This window comes from Rhinoderma darwinii, chromosome 2 (genome assembly GCF_050947455.1).
Source record: "Rhinoderma darwinii isolate aRhiDar2 chromosome 2, aRhiDar2.hap1, whole genome shotgun sequence".
Taxonomy (NCBI): domain Eukaryota; kingdom Metazoa; phylum Chordata; class Amphibia; order Anura; family Rhinodermatidae; genus Rhinoderma; species Rhinoderma darwinii.
The window spans coordinates 399,042,704-399,061,380 of NC_134688.1; the positions used below are offsets into that span (position 1 = coordinate 399,042,704).

General features: G+C 42.5%; 1 protein-coding gene across 6 annotated transcripts in view; it reads right to left on the minus strand.

Annotated features, from left to right (window-relative positions):
- Positions 1-18,677, minus strand: part of MAP7D2 (MAP7 domain containing 2) — a 109,582-nt gene that overhangs the window by 21,497 nt on the left and 69,408 nt on the right. For 2 of the 6 annotated variants that reach the window (XM_075854034.1, XM_075854035.1), the window contains exons 4-6: positions 10,673-10,784; positions 9,891-9,989; positions 5,815-5,925 (exon numbers count right to left, since the gene is read on the minus strand). In XM_075854034.1, coding sequence (XP_075710149.1) covers positions 5,815-5,925; positions 9,891-9,989; positions 10,673-10,784 — 322 coding nt within the window. Of the gene's footprint in view, positions 1-3,480; positions 3,607-5,814; positions 5,926-9,890; positions 9,990-10,672; positions 10,785-18,677 lie in introns of all 6 variants that reach the window. The other 4 variants (XM_075854036.1, XM_075854037.1, XM_075854032.1 and 1 more) reach the window with 3 other exon arrangements.

The window sequence follows — 18,677 nt, forward strand, 5'->3', positions numbered from 1 at the left end:
TTTTGCCCACGGTGCACAATGGCCGTGGGCGAAAAACACGGCAAATGGCGCGCAGTCAGATCAAAATCGGACTCCAGACGGAATTTTGAGGCAGAATTTTCTGCCTGCAAAAAACTGTGAACAGGGCCTTACTATTCCATATGAATCCATTTATAATGTACAGAAGTAGAATTATTATAAATTAATTTTTTTTTCAAAGTAAACCCTTGTAAAAATACATTTACATATGCACAGTCGATAAGTAACTCTTCGAAAGTGCTGCTAACTAGTGTCCCAAAATTGTTCCCCACTGACATAGAAGGTGACATCACTGGATTTCATAAACTGGAGAAAGGCTTGTAGTGCACCAGCACATCCACTACTAGCACTAGAGAAGGTCACTTAAAAGGGAATCTGTCACCAGGATTTCACCTATTGAACTTTACTTATCCCTCACTGGCCGCTGCTATCAAAAGTTCATTGCCGTTATCCACTCTCCTAAACTCCTCCTCCGACTGAAAATAACGGTCTGCAAACATTTAGTGCTTTTTATCGTAATAATCCGGCGTCCCTTTGTGCGCACATACAGGGGCATAACTAGGAAAGACTGGGCCCCATAGCAAACTTTTGACTGGGGCCCCCCCTCCCCTGGGTGTCACACAACCCCCCCCTTGTAGATAGTGCCTTTTTTAAAGCCCCCCCCCTGTAGATAACGCCATACAGCCCCCCTGTAGATAACGCCATACAGCCCCCCTGTAGATAACGCCATACAGCCCCCCCCTGTAGAGAACGCCATACAGCCCCCCCTGTAGGGAACGCCATACAGCCCCCCCTGTAGGGAACGCCATACAGCTCCCCCCCTGTAGGGAACGCCATACAGCTCCCCCCCTGTAGGGAACGCCATACAGCTCCCCCCCTGTAGGGAACGCCATACAGCCACCCCCCCCCCTGTAAGGAACGCCATACAGCGTCCCCCCCCTGTAGGGAACGCCATACAGCGTCCCCCCTCCCAAAAAAATGCGACCTACAGTGTGTCCTACAAAATACATGTATCCCCTCTCCACAGGATCTCCACAGGATAAGGGATACATGAGTGATCGCTGGCAGCGATAGGGAGAACGGGGGACTGAAAGTCCCCTGAACTTCTCCATGACTAACCTCTGACTTCCGGCGTCTGCGCAGCTCAATAAAAATGAAAGGAGCGCTGGTCACGCATTCGCACAAGCACGACCGGCGCTCCATTAATTTCTCCGGAGCTGCCGACACAGACCCCGGAAGTCCGAGGTTTGTGATGGAGAACTTCAGGGGACTTTCAGTCCCCCGTTCCCCCTATCGCTGCCAGCGATCACACATGTATCCCCTGTCCTGTGGAGATCCTGTGGAGAGGGGATACATGTCCTGTGGAGAGGGGGATACATGTCCTGTGGAGAGGGGGATACATGTCCTGTGGAGAGGGGATACATGTCCTGTGGAGAGGGGGGGGGGATACATGTCCTGTGGAGAGGGGGATACATGTCCTGTGGAGAGGGGGATACATGTCTTTTGCTCTATTTTGCGCCTTCAGGACCAGACACCGTTTAGCCATTTTTAGCAGACGTTAGTTAAATGGCTATAACTTTTTTATTTGTTGGGCTAACGACGTGATTTTTGCGACGTTTTTTCCGTAGACAATGCAGGTTTCATTTTTTATCGTTTTTATACACACCTTTTTTGCTATTTTAGAATTTTTATTCATAAAGTTTGAAAATAATAGTAAAAAAATAAGCTTTTTTACATTTCAGCTATTTTTTTTTGGGTAATAACATAGTTTTACCCTAAAATAGACCTTTTATTTGTGATCGCCATTGTCTACCGTAAATTTTTATATATTACATGTCTATATTAGGGTAATTGGGTCTGCGCTAGCGTTACGTCAATGATTGGTGGGGGGGGGGATGTTTTTTTTTTGGGGTGGGTATTTTATGTGTATTTATTATTTAAATTTTTTTTGCACTTTACTTTATTAGTTTTTTATTACTATGGTCTGTCCCCCAAAGGTCAAAGAAGACCTTTGGGGAACTTTATATATATTTTTTCTTTCTTTTACACCATGTTTTTCCACTGTAACTGGGGCTGCACAGCAGCCCCAGTTACAGGGGAAATCAGCCCTCTCATAGTGACGATTGTCACTAATAGAGCTGTGCTGGGTCTTGTAAGACCCAGCAGCAGCCTGCCACTAACGGCACCCGGCGATCATGTGACCAGTCACATGATCACCGGGAGGAATAGAGACAGCGCCGCTGCTGCCTCTATTCCTATATACAGCGTTCATTGAGCGCTGTGTACAAGATCAGAGAAGACAGAAGCAGCGAAAGCTGCTTCTATCCTCTCCTCAGGGTCCCCGGCAGTCACTGACAGCCGGAGACCCGACATTCTGCTGCCCGATCGCGCGGGCAGCAAGTTAAAACCCGAGATACCTCCCTGCTCTGCCGTAGTGTTCAGTGGCGTCCCGCTGTAGCAGCCATAGCGGCTGCTAGCGGAGCCTCCGGCCATGGTGGGGGCCCGTGCCGGCGGGCGACACGGGCCCCCTCATGCTGCGGGCCCCATAGCAGCCGCTACTGCTGCTACGGCGGTAGTTACGCCACTGCGCACATACCAGAATAGGACATCAACGTACAAGCGCAGGATTTTGTGTGCTGGGGGAAGGCGTGGAGCTGTCAATCAAAAGTAAGGAGGCGGGGTAAACTCGGAAAGACTTGAGGAATGAAAAGGACGTTGCACGCGAAGATTTGACTCGTTGCACGCGAAGATTTGACTCGTTGCACGCGAAGATTTGACTCTTTGCACGCGAAGATTTGACTCTTTGCACGCGAAGATTTGACTCTTTGCACGCGAAGATTTGACTCTTTGCACGCGAAGATTTGACTCTTTGAAAGCGAAGATTTGACTCTTTGAAAGCGAAGATTTGACTCTTTGAAAGCGAAGATTTGACTCTTTGAAAGCGAAGATTTGACTCTTTGAAAGCGAAGATTTGACTCTTTGAAAGCGAAGATTTGACTCTTTGAAAGCGAAGATTTGACTCTTTGAAAGCGAAGATTTGACTCTTTGAAAGCGAAGATTTGACTCTTTGAAAGCGAAGATTTGACTCTTTGAAAGCGAAGATTTGACTCTTTGAAAGCGAAGATTTGACTCTTTGAAAGCGAAGATTTGACTCTTTGAAAGCGAAGATTTGACTCATGCTCATTAGCATACGGTGTGGGAACACTAAAAAAACTGAATACTAAAGCTACAGAGCCGACTAAGAAGACAATTATAGGTTATATAGAAATGATTTTTCACCCACTATCACCAGGTATTGCTGGTTTAATAGGGGAAATGCTGGTGACAGGTTCCCTTTAAACACCATTCCACAACATTGGTGCTTTTGATGCTGTATATAAATCTCCAATGGTTTACGAACTCATAGCGATGAAACGATCAAACTTTCTATACATTGATACTCTGATTTACATACCACATTACCTGACATGGAATGACATGATTCATTAAGCATGGCTGTACTCCTGCTCCTGACTAAGGAAGAGTGTGTTGGTGTGAGCAATCGACTGACAAGGACATTTTCCATAGGACTAAGGTACATGCGATGGGCTAAAGAATGGAAGCAAAGTAATGAATGTTAAAACAAAAGAAACATGAAACACAATGGGTTAAAATGAAAACTGGATAAAAATAAAACTGAAAATAATGAAAGGAAAAAGATGTTGAAATGAGCAACAATTATTTGCCCCTTTATTGAGAGTCTGCTGACCCCTGGCTGTTAGACAAGCGGCAGGGTAGAGTCTTATATGGACCGCGAGCCTTGGATGAGGTGCAGCCAACAGGATACACGTGTGATGTAGATACTAAATGTATGTATAGACTGGACTATATCGTCTATGCAGCCTCTATATAGACAAATATTGTTATATCCAGTGACAGAATCTAGGCCCATTTCGAGTGGAATAAACATCTTAAACATCAAAGTTTGTGCTGAGTCGACTGCTAATCCATATCACAGCAGCACACCTTGTCTTCAGTATTCCAGAAAGATGTACTGCAGTTTTGGCACATACACAAGCTCCCCACAATCAATCCTCTTTCCAGTCTGCTGCACAGCACCAAACAAGCACTGCGACACATCCGGCTCTGAAAGACGGGTCTACTCTACAAGGTCATACATCACATGTATCAAGATCTAGTTACACCTGGGGGGGGGGGGGGGGTAGAGCCACAGAAGACTATTACATTCGGCAATTTTGGCCGGTGCAATGAGCGCCAATAAATGAGACAGCTCGTTGATCGGTCGTCGACGAGCGGTCATCACTCCTTTCGCTCGTCCCCATGTCTCCTTGTTTACACAGGGAGATGTGTTGCCGACAACGATAATATTTACGGTTTATAAAACTATACGATCAGCAGATGAACGAGCGTTTGCTGCCATGTTTACACAGGCCAATTATTGGCAACAAGCGTTCTATGCCCGATAATTGCCCAGTGTGGAGGGAGAGATATAATATATATATATATATATATATATATATATATATATATATATATAGACAGGGCGAGATAGACAAGGGCCTTTTACACAGGCCGACACTCTGCCGATGCAGCGAGTGCCCATCAGAGAGACGTAGTTGATTGGCGCTCGTTTGCTCCAGTCACACGGAGCTATGGATGGGGACGAGCAGTTGTTACTCCGATCACTCGTCCTCATACATTATGTCGGCAGCGCGTCTCCCTGTTTACACAGGGAGATATGCTGCCAACAACAATAATATTTTACTTTTTTTTAAAACCAATATGATCAGCAAATGATCGAGCGTTTGCTTGTTCATCTGCTGATCGCTGCCCTGTTTACATGTTAAAGTGCATGTTATATGAACGCTCGTCTGCACGATAATCGCCCAGTGTAAAACACCCTATAGACAGAGAGAGATCGAGATCTTAAATGCTTCAACTCTGCATAATTTAATGGGGTGGGCAAAAGGTATGTTTTCTCACATGTTTTTAATGCTGGTCATGAATAGCTAGATCCTGCTACATGATCCAAGGGCAGCATCATCTAAAGAAACAACTACTGTACTTTGACATGGCGCCATCTGGTGGTTTTGCTTAAAATAACATTAATCCACACAAATAAGATCTGTATTGTGGATGTACAGTTAACACTACCTTCAATTAAATGTAAACGCCAGTAACTTTGAAATATATTTTTATTATCCCTTTTGCATGTGTGTTACAGTCCCATCAGCATAACGCCGAGATATGGAAATTTCTGCAAAGTTAAGCAAAAGGGACACTGCAGTCAGAACGAGTGCTTCTCCCCATTCATTCTTGCAATCGATGAGGGTCCTAGTTTTCCGACCTGCACAAATTATATTATTCATATACCCTTCCAGCTCCTAATAAGTATATCTAGTGTTTTAAAGAGAGCCTACGTGTTCGCTCAATCTCACGATCCATGTGTTGTGCTGCTACCCATAAACAATAGACATGTCGTTTCTTTAAAATTATTTCCCAACCCGCGTTCTACTGCTATTCTTTTATTTTCCACGCAATCCAGCACCTGTATTAAAAGGCCATAATAAGGATTAGTCAGTACAGTGTACCATGCTCATCTATTGTAATTCAATGTAATGTGGCTCATGAGCCTGGTACTGATCTATAAATGGCGCACGGAGTTACTTTGACAATACTGATAGGATAGTGGAAGAATCCAGATATGATGCAGTAATGACACTTGAGAAAGCTGGACGATATAAAGGAGGAGAAAGCAGCGAGGGAAGATGGACAGGGGAGAGACAGTACACTTGCCTCGGTCAGGGGAATGTGTGATTGCAGCGGTGGAAGCGGAGAGCCTCTTATTGATTGGCGAATCCACTGGCCTCTGTAGACTCATTGTAGAAGATGACAGTTTGTCACAGGCTGCAGAGAGATGCATCAGAAATTGATAAGAAATTAATCATAAAAAAAAAAAAATCACGTCTCTTTTTATACTTCTTTATTTCTTCTCCGTAATCAAACTGACCAGTGTCACAGAGGAATTTGGAGAGGGATTAACTACTATTCAACTAGCCAATCTCATATAAAGATGCTAGTAAACTGAAGACTGTAGGCTACACAGATCCTCAATCATTTTTACTTTGTTACCAGTAGGAGGCACTCATCCAAGCTACAAACCAGTGTGTTGTACTACAATTCATCCATTGCTGAGCCAATGCTCATGAAAGTGACATTTGACCCGATCGGTGGTGATCACAAGGTGAAAGGTGCATGACCTAAAGATATAAAGGGTTCTCATTTATGAAATGTGGAGGTATTTCCTGCAGCGACCAATCAGGTCGCTTTAGAGCTATTAGTTTTTGCATTATATTTCACATATTTAAGGCTTCGTTCACATCTGCGTCGGGACTCCATTCATGAGTTCTGTCTGAGTTTTCTGTCAGGGGAACCGATGAACGGAATCTAAACGGAAACCGTAGGGTTTCCGTTTGCATCACCATTGATTTCAATGGTGACGGATCATGTGCAAACGGTTTCTGTTTGTCACCGTTGTGTAAGGGCTCCGTCGTTTTGATGGAATCAATACCGTAGATGACTGCGCTTCGATTCCGTCAAAATGACGGAACCTTTACATAAAGGTGACAAACGGAAACCATTTGCACCGGATCCATCACCATTGAAATCAATGGTGGTGCAAACGGAAACCAACGGTCTCCGTGTGGATTCTGTTTATGGTTTACCCTGATGGAAAAGTCCAAAGGAACCCATGAACGGAGTCCTAACGCAGAAGTCTAAGACGGGTCTCTGATGTCAGATTGCAGACCCTCTCATGAATATTTGGTTAAATCCAACATCTGTGTTCAGTCTCTGGCACTAGGTAGATGTCAGTTTTCCTCCTCTTCTAAAGTAGCAATGCAAAGCAGTAAGAGCTATACATATGCAATATATATATATATATATATATATATATATATATATAAAAGTGTGTGTGTGTGTGTGTGTGCGTGCGTGGATTAACTTATTTGCAGTCCTATACAATTTTCAATAAGAAACGAACATTTTTTTTTAACTTTACCCCATGACCATTCTTCCAAGAAACCACACATACATGTTCTTCTACTTCTCTTTATAATGTACCTACCATTACAAACTTGCAGAATACATTATATTCAAGGCAGTGTTCTGTTCTCCCTCCACACACAAACTTAAAAAACTCAGTTGCCTGTTGCCACCAATAGGGAGCTGATCTGTATACATCACCTTTTAAAAAGGATATCCTCTCTAAATTAAATTATGGTATTTATGATCCCAACTTTGGAACGCTCTTTACTAGGAGAATGGTGATCTACTGACAACCGCTTTGCAGTACCGATTGGCCAGAGGTACCCACTTAGAGGAGGCAATGCCAGGGAGATCCAGCAGCGTTCTCTTAGTTATACATTATAGAAGTTATGGAGACAACGGAGATCTGTCCCCTAGCGACAGCAACAGGCGAATGTGTAAGGAGGAGAGATACAGTGTTCTCTAGAAATAGAGTACTATAGCTTTCTCAAGAATAGGACATGTGCTAAATCATTTATGTTGTACACATTAGGCTCTGTTCACATCTGTGTTGGGGTCCCGTTCTGACGTTCCGTCTGAGCTTTCCGTCAAAACGGGCCCTGAACAGACACAAACTGAAACCAGAGGTTTCCGTTTCTATCACCATTGATTTCAATGGTGACGGATCTGGTGCCCATGGCTTCAGCTTGTCTCTGTTGTGCGCCGGACCCAATAGCGTAGTCGACTACGCTATTGCTTCCGGCTAAACGACGGGTCCAGTGCACAACAGAGACAAACGGAAACCATGGGCACCGGATCAGTCACCATTGAAATCAATGGTGATGAAAACGGAAACCTCTGGTTTGTGTCAGTCAGGGTCCCGTTCCGACGGAAAGCTCTGACGAAACAGGACACTAGCACAGATGACTTGTCTACCAACTTGTCAGTGTGTATTCTGTATCTCTAGAGGACAATGGCCCTGTACAATAAGGTAATGTACCACATAGAATTTTCAGTGGCCTGTGTAAAAGAAACATTTTTCTTAAAAAAATATGTTTAACATAAAAACTTTAATTTATTTAATGTAGATCAATGGGTTCTTGGAATAGGTTTTTGGAATGCCCCCGATGTCTTGTGTGCACTATTCTATACTATACATCAGGCACTTCTTTTCTGTATGTTTTTGCTTAAAAAAAAATAAAAATCATGCAGAATCGGTTGATGCCTAACTTTTCAAAGGGACCTTAATTTCTTCATCAGTTACGTCATGATCGTTATTTTTGGGTTTTGTTTTAGGATTCACCATTATGGGTTTATTTTTTTGTATCATTTAGGTCAATAGGTGATGCATTGGTTATAAAAAACCTTAATTTATCATTTGATACTACCTATGGGAGCTTTATTAAAAAATATATATATATTATTATGATGGTGATGCAATTTGTGCTAGCCATAGTCTATCAAGTATTCTGACACACTGAAGCCTAGAATAATACAGCTGCACATAAAATATATATCAACAGTAAAAGGTCAAGATCTGAAGAAGGACACACTGAAAATTTAGCAAAACGGATAAAACCGCAGTATAAATTAATTGCTGCAAAATCTTACAATTCTACAGACAGATATTTGTGTATTAAGAAGCACAATAAGCAGAAGATCAGTTGTGGACACAATGTACTGGATTCTCTGTCACTGATGAGCTTGCTGCATTATTCCCCAGATAATGTATTGGGGGATGGGGGATTATGACTAGGCAGGAAATCCTGGCACAGATAATGAATACAAAATTCAGCCAAGACTCAGATCTAGGTTGTTTTAGTGCCAGGGTATATGATAATATGGGCACCAGTAAAACAAACTACAGCTTAGAAAGAGAGTTTCATTCAGTAACTGGAGGTCACAGTGGCTATATATTGCAAGGGGTGAAGCGGCTATATGATTCTCCTAAATGTCATTGAAAAGTCCCATTTTGCATGTTTTGTTTTACTTTAAAGAAATATTGCTTAACTAGTTTCACAGTTGCCCTCCGATAACTAAATTAATTATATCAAACTTAAAATAGGGTTAAAAAACGGTTATATTATTTACTTTAGGCCTCCAAAATGTTAGTCTCAAAAAGTTGGATTAAGAAAAAACCTTAAGCTAGGTCTATATGGGGACTATGGCTATTTTCATACTAAAAAGGAACCTTTCACTAGGACAAGAGGACAAATTCCCATTAGATTAGGGCATTTGTATGATGCCGTAACAAAGATGATCTATTGAGCACAACTGCATCGACTAAATGGTCTCCAGGGGGCAAGAAGACTTGGGCCCCATCCTCATGACTCCAAGTGTGTTTCACGATGCCAAAGGTGGGCCTTGTGACTCACTTACTCACAGCCCTGACCCCTTAATATCAAGACTCTTTCTGCTTCTAAGTTAGGGTGGGGCTAGCTCCGTCTGGTCCCATGACGGGCATTTTTTAGCATCTTTAGAGGCTGAAATTGTGCCCACTTTTAACTTCGTAACATTTTACAGATGCCCAATCTAAATATTTTTCTAACAGGATCACATTACAGTACAAAAATTTTCAAAACTGTACAAGCAGCATCAAAATCAAGCGCATATTGGTGATGGAGAGCATGATATGGAATGTATCACAAGACAATATGAAACTGGGCGTCATGCACCATGTTCTGGATCCACGTGGAAACACAAAGAAGGGATGCACACTGACACAGGAGATTGCGGTGAACACTAGTCTGACAGATGTTTTTTAGGGTACACAGCTGGGTGTGTGATGGAGTTAATGTGACTGGAACACTTAAGACACAGTGGTAATGTGCCCCTTATAAATATACCATTGGATGACTCATCAGCATCGGCAGAGGTCACAGGCTCAGTATCTGGGGTGTTGGTAGCTAAATCTAGCACAGGGGGTTGGGGCATTTCAGATTCACCTGCACAGCACAAAACCAGAGTAAAAACAAGATCAAGTATAAAATTCCATGCTAAAAATTACAGGACAGAATACAGCCATATAAACAGTCTAAATAGTCTATCGGCAGATAAATAACATTGTGACAAAGAACAAGGCAGCGAAACAGTTAGCATTTCAAAGGCCTACCATAAACAAGTTTATTACATCACCTCTATTTTTGCATCGTCAGATACTACTCTGCAGCAGAATGATTCAAGAGCGTTAACATATTGATGCCCAGTATCATCAAATTTGCTATTTTTAGCAGCAGAAACTATTGGAATTGTGTTCGGAGGATAAATCCAACCACACTGAACAATTGTGCTATCGATACTAATAAAAGATAAAATGCAGTAAATAGAAACATGAAAGCAGAATAAAAGAATTAGAGGGGAAGGCGTTCATATTTGTAGATGAAACACGGCAGTAAAGATAGTAAAATTGGTCAATATTAAATAACCAATAACCTTGACATGTGCTTTGGGAGGACACAGCTGTTCACACATATATATATATATATATATATATATATATATATATATATAATATGTACACACACACACACACACACACACACACACACACACACACATATACATACATATATCCTTTCGGATAAGGATCTAGCTTTAAAGGTCTGCATTGCAGGTAAGAAAGACTCACCATCTCTTCCAGATCCGGCTACCAAGGCCCCACCCCAGGACCATCGTTTCTGCTTCTGTTCCAGCTGTTGACTACGTTCTTGGGCGCGTCGCATCATAGCCTCGAGTCGCTCCTAGCCAAATATGCACACAGATTAAAGTTGTTTTTTTGTAGCTGCAATTCAGATGCAGAGCTCGTCACAATGTCTCGAGGGTAAACAAGTCCTACTGATAGATGTTGGGCTTTTAAGATTCCGAATTCTAAGAGGAATAGGAGAATATGATCACACTCAACAAAAGGAGGTGGCTACTTTGATCCTCGTCACGAGAAGTGTCACTAGAGGGGATGTGGTAGGTAAATAACACAAGTTGCATCACTGAATTCAGCATCTGGTCCCCGTTGAGCTGCAGCCAATGATCATCCCTTTAGATGAGGAATGCTTTGACAGCATTAACTCATTCAAGGCAGAGAGCGACTGTAACTGCACAGCCAGGAATCTTCAGACTCATTACACAGACACAAAAGACCAGGAGAGGCAGAAGCAAGGCGAGCAAAAGTACAATAAGAGTCTTCTAAAATAGAATATAAAATCTATCAATAGTCTTATAAAACCTGTAAAAATATGACTGAAACCAAGGCATATATAAAAAGGACATTACTAAAACAATCTGGTGCCAGTTATCATTTACATCATTTTGTCCTTGCAAATGATACAACTAGAGTTACAACAAATGGGGGTATTTATCAAAACTGTTGCAAAGGAAAAAAGGAAGGAGTTACCCATATCAACCAATCTAATTGCTTTATTTCATTTTCAAAAGGGCTTCTGAAAAATGACATCTAGCATCTGATTGGTTGATAAGGGCAACTGCTCCAATTTTTGCACCGGTTTTGAAAAATCTCCCCTAACTTGTATGTGATCTTGCGTGATACATTGTTTGGTTGCATGATGTGAAAGAATATTGCCAATCAACTATGCAACCTAAATGGCTGCTAAGGGCAACAGTTCCAATATTCCCTTGAACTAATTTAGAAAAACAAAAAAACACATTATACTAAAAAGACAGGACTCGTCATTCAGTCTCAAACCATAAGAAAAATCATTGTAATGCGGCCATTTTTAAATGAATGTACCATGGGCAAGACAAAACAAGCGGACTAATACTAATTAGAAATTGTATTATAATCCAGAGCTGCATTCACAAATCTGCTGGTTGTCAGTTCAAACACTCGACAAGCTTGTGGTCACACACACCTCTGAATGTTTGGCTGAGATCTTATAATGCAGTGGAAGAGTTAATTTTTCCTATAAGATAACTTTGCGTTGCCTGATGTAAAGATGACTCATCCCAGAATGCATATCATCAAAGCAAGCCCTGTGCTGACATTAAGCTAGCAAGTAATTGAGATTTCAGCTCTTGACATTGCAGCATTGTAAATACAGCTCCTGACTATTCAATAAATCAACATTTTCATAACATCCAGCTAAAATAATTTCAATTATTAACCCATTCCCATTGCAATTTACACTTTAATCACAGCTTGATAGGATTACCAGATTATAAATACTTATTTCATCTATACACTAGCAAAAAAGTATTACAGAGGGATTTGGTTTTCAAAAAGAGAACGGCTGAAAGCTAAAATTTTATATGGGGGAGCATTAAAAAGGGACAGGTCAAAAAGGATGCCTCCATAGAGACCAAGCCAATCGGAGGTTACCATGACACCCTCACAGAGTCAATGATTTTTTTTCCTTAAAGGTTGACAGTAAAAGCATGAAAATTGTCAGGGGAGTACAAAGCTAGCATAGCGGGGAAACTGCTGGGCCTCTGGGGGGGTTAATGCTGCTTTTAGTTGAAACTTCCCCGACAAGACAGAAGACATCAGCATACTGATGAGGAGTGAAAAACATGACTTACATCTAATGCATGACAAATAAGTAAATAAGACCGTTTGTTACAGTCTTGTTTCTTATACAGCAGACTACATAGGAATTGTAAAAAGGGGCTTGGGTAGGAACAGGGCTATTATAGGGGACACTGGCATCCCTATCAAAACATCCCCGGTACCCTACCTACTACTGGACACGGCAGTAGATAACCCAGACTCTTCCAACTATATCCATATGGTTTGGCAAAACTAGAAAAACCTTAGATGAGGTGGTAGTTACATCAACTGTGCCTTTCACATATTATTCCATGATTGAGTAATATCAAACAGGCATTGGGGTAACAGGCCCGTCACACCCCACTGACAAATATTAGACCAGGAAAACCCCTTTGATAATATTTTTCCATGGTACCACTTATACACGATATCTAGATCAGTTGAACCTTATGCAAAGGAAGGGCCTGTTCACACCAGCGTCAGGTTCCGTTCATGGGTTCCATTGAAGCTTTCAGTCAGAGGAACCCATGAATGGAAAGCCAAACGGAAACCATAGCTTCCATTTGCATTACCATTGATTTCAATGGTAATGCTTCAGTTTGCCTTGGTTTCCGTTCCGTAAATTAGAATTTATTTTCACGGAAACAATAGCGCAGTCAACTACGCCATTGTTTCCGCAAAAAACAAATAATACCTTACGGAACGGAACCAAATGGAAACCAAGGCAAACAGAAGCATTATATTTCAGAAAAGCTCCAGCACTTCCTGAATAATTAATGAGGTTTGAACTGCACCGTTTTAGTACAGAATTTTTAATTAAAGTATATTAGTAAGTTACTTAGTTTCACATATATTATTGCAATGCAATTTGTGGTACCCGGATAACCCCTTTAAGAATTAACATAAAATTAAAGAACAATCCTAGCATTGAAATACGTAGGGTCGGGAACAAGCAATGGATACATTAGAGTAAGGCTGGGTTCACACGAGCATGTTCCGTCCGTAATGGACAGAACGTATTTCGACCGCAAGTCCCGGACCGAACACACTGCAGGGAGCCGGGCTCCTAGCATCATAGTTATGTACGATGCTAGGAGTCCCTGCAGGAGCGGCAGGGACTCCTAGCATCGCACATAACTATGATGCTAGGAGCTATGATGCTGCAGTGTCTTCGGTCCTAATGCTGGAGTCCCGAGCAGAGCATCAGCTAGCGCTTTGTTCGGAACTCCAGCACTACTCCAGACGTCCATATTTGGTCAATTCAGCTGATTCTCTGCCTGGGGACTCCAAAACTTCTGCCCATGTCATGGTCACTGTCCATATATGGACAATGATGTTGGCAGCAGTACTGGAGTCCCCGAGCATCAGTTGATGCTCTGCTTCAGGACTCCAGTACTTTACCCGTATTTGGTAAATTCAGGGGTTTCCTATCGCTGGAGTCCCAGAGCAAAGCATCAGCTGATGCTCTGCCTGGGGACTCCACAACTTCTGCCCACGTCATTGTATCTATGCATATATGGACAATGACGTCGGCAGAGTAGTCCTGGAGTCCTGAAGCAGAGCATTAGCTGATGCTTTGCTCGGGGACTCCAGTACTGAACTCCCGACATCATTGCCCATATATGGACAGTGACAATGAGGTGGACAGAAGTTGTGGAGTCCCCAGGCAGAGCATCAGCTGATGCTCTGCTCGGGTACAAAAGCGATAGGAAACCCCTGAATTTACCAAATACGGACGTCGGGAGCAGTGCTGGAGTCCCAAGCAAAGTGCTAGCTGATGCTCTGCTCAGGACTCAAGCAATAGGCAATGTGACAGCCCCTTGCGGTCATGTTCATGAACAGCACATGAAGCAAGAGCTCAGTCACGTGGGGCCGTGTCGGAGCGTCATCACTATTAGAAAAGCTCCAGCACTTCCTGAATAATTCATGAGGTTTGAACTGCACTATGTAATTAAAGTATATTAGTAAGTTACTTAGTTTCACATAAATATATTATTGCAATGCAATTTTTGGTCCCCGGATAACCCCTTTAATTTCTGGCCTGGTTTGCACTTTCAATTGTTAAGTTAATAAAATCTGAACTAACATAGGTAGAAACCATTTACACGTGGGATCAGGGCTTTCAAGGGTGACAGAGCACAACCAATGCAGACATCCGTTTTCAAAGAAGAGGACATTCTGTTTTGGGGGTTTATTTAGACAAGTTTCCATGAACAAGAACAGAACGCCAGCTCTATTGGAATGCTAAATGAACAGAAATAAAAGCGAGGTTAGTCACGAAGTAACCTAAATAACAACTGTGGGATATGGATGACAACAGGCATCTTAACATTGTATTAAGAATTACTTTCAGACAACATCAATGATGCTTTTTTGCAGAGACCGGTTTTGTTTTTTTACTGCATTGCTGAGAGGAATTTTTTTTTTTATAGAATACAAATAGAGACAAGAGAAGAATGATGGACTAATCATAGGATAGGTACTACCGTATGTCTGGAATGTGTGACCGTATACCAGTTATTCAACTTTTTTTTTTTTACAACTAAAAGATCAAAGAGTTTCAACCTGGTATAGTTCTCCTAAATTCAGGTCAATGTAGCATTGCACTTACAGCCATATGCAGCAATGACTACTCAAGGAATATAGCTGGGTTCTCTATTACTACTAAACCTACTCCTGCTGCTAGAGGCACATTACTCCACGCTCGGGTGACACACCAGCATTTAAGGTGCAGTGTCCTTAATGTCAAAATAAAGGTTGGATGGAACAGGGAAGAGCGGGACAAAGGATTAATTCATGCCTTTCTTCCCTATTGAATCTGATGCAAATGCTACAAGATAAAAAAAAAAAAATTATGTTGACTACGATGCCACACGCAAAAAATGTGTAACCTTAGCCACAAATTTAGGGGCATTATATGTGCTGCCAATGATGTATCAATATTCTTTTGTGTCCACAGGTCCTAACTGTCTGCAAACAACCCTGTGTAGTCTGATCCTGCAGTTATACTGCCATCCATTTGTCCCCTACGTCTTGCTAACCTACTGAATGTATGTTAGTAATAGGTAGGGGAATAATAATAATACAACTTGAAATGCCTTTGAAATAAAGCTTTCATCAGTCCCCTACCTATTACGAACATACATATTTATATACACACACACACACACACACACACACACACACACACACACACACACACACACACACACACACACACACACACACACACACGCGCTTTGACCTCTGGATCTTTTAGAAGTGCGCAAGTAAATCAGCCCTAGAATCGGTTGCACAAACCCCTAGACTGCAGGAATAACACAGCTTATGGTCATTCTGACTCTAAATTGTTCAAAATGCAATCACAGACACAGAAAATCAATATCTAATTGACATGATTTCCGGAGTAACAATGTATCTGTGAAAAAAAGAAACATTACATTATGGAGCATCCATCACGGATCATTAGGTCCAAAAGACGTTCTGTGTTTAGGGATTTATGTAGAGAATTCTTGCAGGTTAAATAAATTGTATATATGACAGAATAACATTAGCAAAAAAAATAAAAGTTTAAAGATACAACCGCTAACCCCTTAGACTAAATGAACATTAATTTTGTCCATACATTGGACAGTATACATTATATATATATATATATATATATATATATATATGCATATACAGTTGCATGCTTCTGCCAATGACTCATTATAAAAACACGGAATGGCCACTTTATTAGAGACACCAATCTAGTAGCACCAGGGCCAGCCTTAAAGAATCTCTGTCACCAGATTTTGCAACCCCTATCTGCTATTGCAGCAGATAGGCGCTGCAATGTAGATTACAGTTACGTTTTTATTTTTAAAAAACAAGCATTTTTGGCCAAGTTATGACCATTTTCGTATTTATGCAAATGAGGCTTGCAAAAGTACAACTGGGCGTGTTGAAAAGTAAAAGTACAACTGGGCGTGTATTATGTGCGTACATCGGGGCGTGTTTACTACTTTTACTAGCTGGGCGTTCTGACGAGAAGTATCATCCACTTCTCTTCAGAACGCCCAGCTTCTGGCAGTGCAGATCTGTGACGTCACTCACAGGTCCTGCATCGTGTCGGCACCAGAGGCTACAGTTGATTCTGCAGCAGCATCAGCATTTGCAGGTAAGTAGCTACATCGATTTACCTGCAAACGCCGATGCTGCTGCAGAATCATCTGTAGCCTCTGGTGCCGATGTGTCCTCGCTCGTCTGACACGATGCAGGACCTGTGAGTGACGTCACAGCGTGATCTCTGGAGAACACGGCTGTGTCTGCACTGCCAGAAGCTGGGCTTTGTGAAGACAAGTGGATGATACTTCTATACACAACGCCCAGCTAGTAAAAGTAGTAAACACGCCCCGATGTACGCACATAATACACGCCCAGTTGTACTTTTACTTTTCAACACGCCCAGTTGTACTTTTGCAAGCCTCATTTGCATAAATACGAAAATGGTCATAACTTGGCCAAAAATGCTCGTTTTTTAAAAATAAAAACGTTACTGTAATCTACATTGCAGCGCCTATCTGCTGCAATAGCAGATAGGGGTTGCAAAATCTGGTGACAGAGCCTCTTTAAGATAGAAGGTGCCCTGAGTAAAATTTTCTTTCAGCGCCCCACCCCATCATAAAAAAAAAAGGGAGTATAATGCCCCCACACAGTATATTGCCCCACACACCGTATAATGCACCAAACACAATATAATGTCCCCACAATGCATGAATAATGCCTTGGAGCCCCGGGGAGTGAGTGTTTGGTTTTATTTTGTTTTCAATCACCACTGAGCGCTCCTCTGCTTCGGCCCCGTCGCTGCACTGAGTCTCACATACATTGCATTGTAATATCACATCTAGGAGTGTTGCAAGCCCCAAAGCATATGTCCCCCCCTCTCACACAAATTTTTTTTTGAATAATACCACCACACCATAACCACATAGTGACTGAAAAATACCCCCATACTGTTACTGAATAATACCGCCACACAATAACCACATAGTGACTGAATAATACCCCCCATACAGTTCATAAATAAAAAAACAATACCAATGTTACCAGCATATAGTGACCATATAGTGATCGATGCCAGTTATACACAGAAGCTCTGCAGACTATATAAGCAATTACAGCACATTTATATCTAGTGGCTCACAGGTGATGTTCTCTCAGAGTCGTTCACTTTCCCTCTTTTCTCCATCCAGCCCAGACCAATGTGACGACTTATTCCAGCCTCAACTAGTCTCTGCAGAATTTGACACAGACCTGTTGCTTTCTCGCTTTTCCAGCATCCTCCACACCTATACCACATCTCCTAAACAAACTCTTAATCCACAGTGCCCCAGATGGCAATAACGATCCCTCAGTGCTCGACACAATAAAAGTGCCCCTCAGTAACCGTGCCCCCTTTCTGACCCCACACCGTAATAATGCCCCCATTGTATCCTGTCGATAGCGCCATACACAGCCCCCCCTCTTGTAGATTGTGCCACATCCCCCTAGTAGATAGTGCCAAATAGCCCTCCCCCTGTAGTGCCACACAGCCCACCCCCCCTGTACAGTGCCACACAGCCCTCTTGTAGTAGTGCCAGACAGCCATCCTTCCTGTATAGTGGAACATAGCCCCCCCTTGTAGATCGTGCCACACAGCAATCCTTCCCCAATTCCAGATACAGACGCCCTTGTAGTAAGTGCCACGTCACAGCAATTCCCCCCACCCCCTTTGTAGATAGTGCCATACAGCAATCCCCTTTTAGATACATAGCCCCCCCCCCCCAAAAAAAAAGTTTTACTTACCCAGTCCCGTTTCCGAGCTCCGCAGCCTCCAGACCAGCGTGATGCAGTGACGTCATCACGCCGGCCTGCGCAGGGACTCTGTCCCTGTGTCTTATGTGCTGCAGGCTTAACGTGGTCTGCAGCCTATACTATTCAATTGTATGTGTCCTGAAGACGCCGATACAAATCAATGTGGCAGTCACAAGCGGCGGGGCCCCCCCCCCCCCCGATGCCATCAATGCCACCGGGCCGCCCGGCCCATAGATGTAATGTGCTGGGATAGGGGGCACCCTCATACCGTTAGCAGCCACTACAGGGTCCCCGACACTGC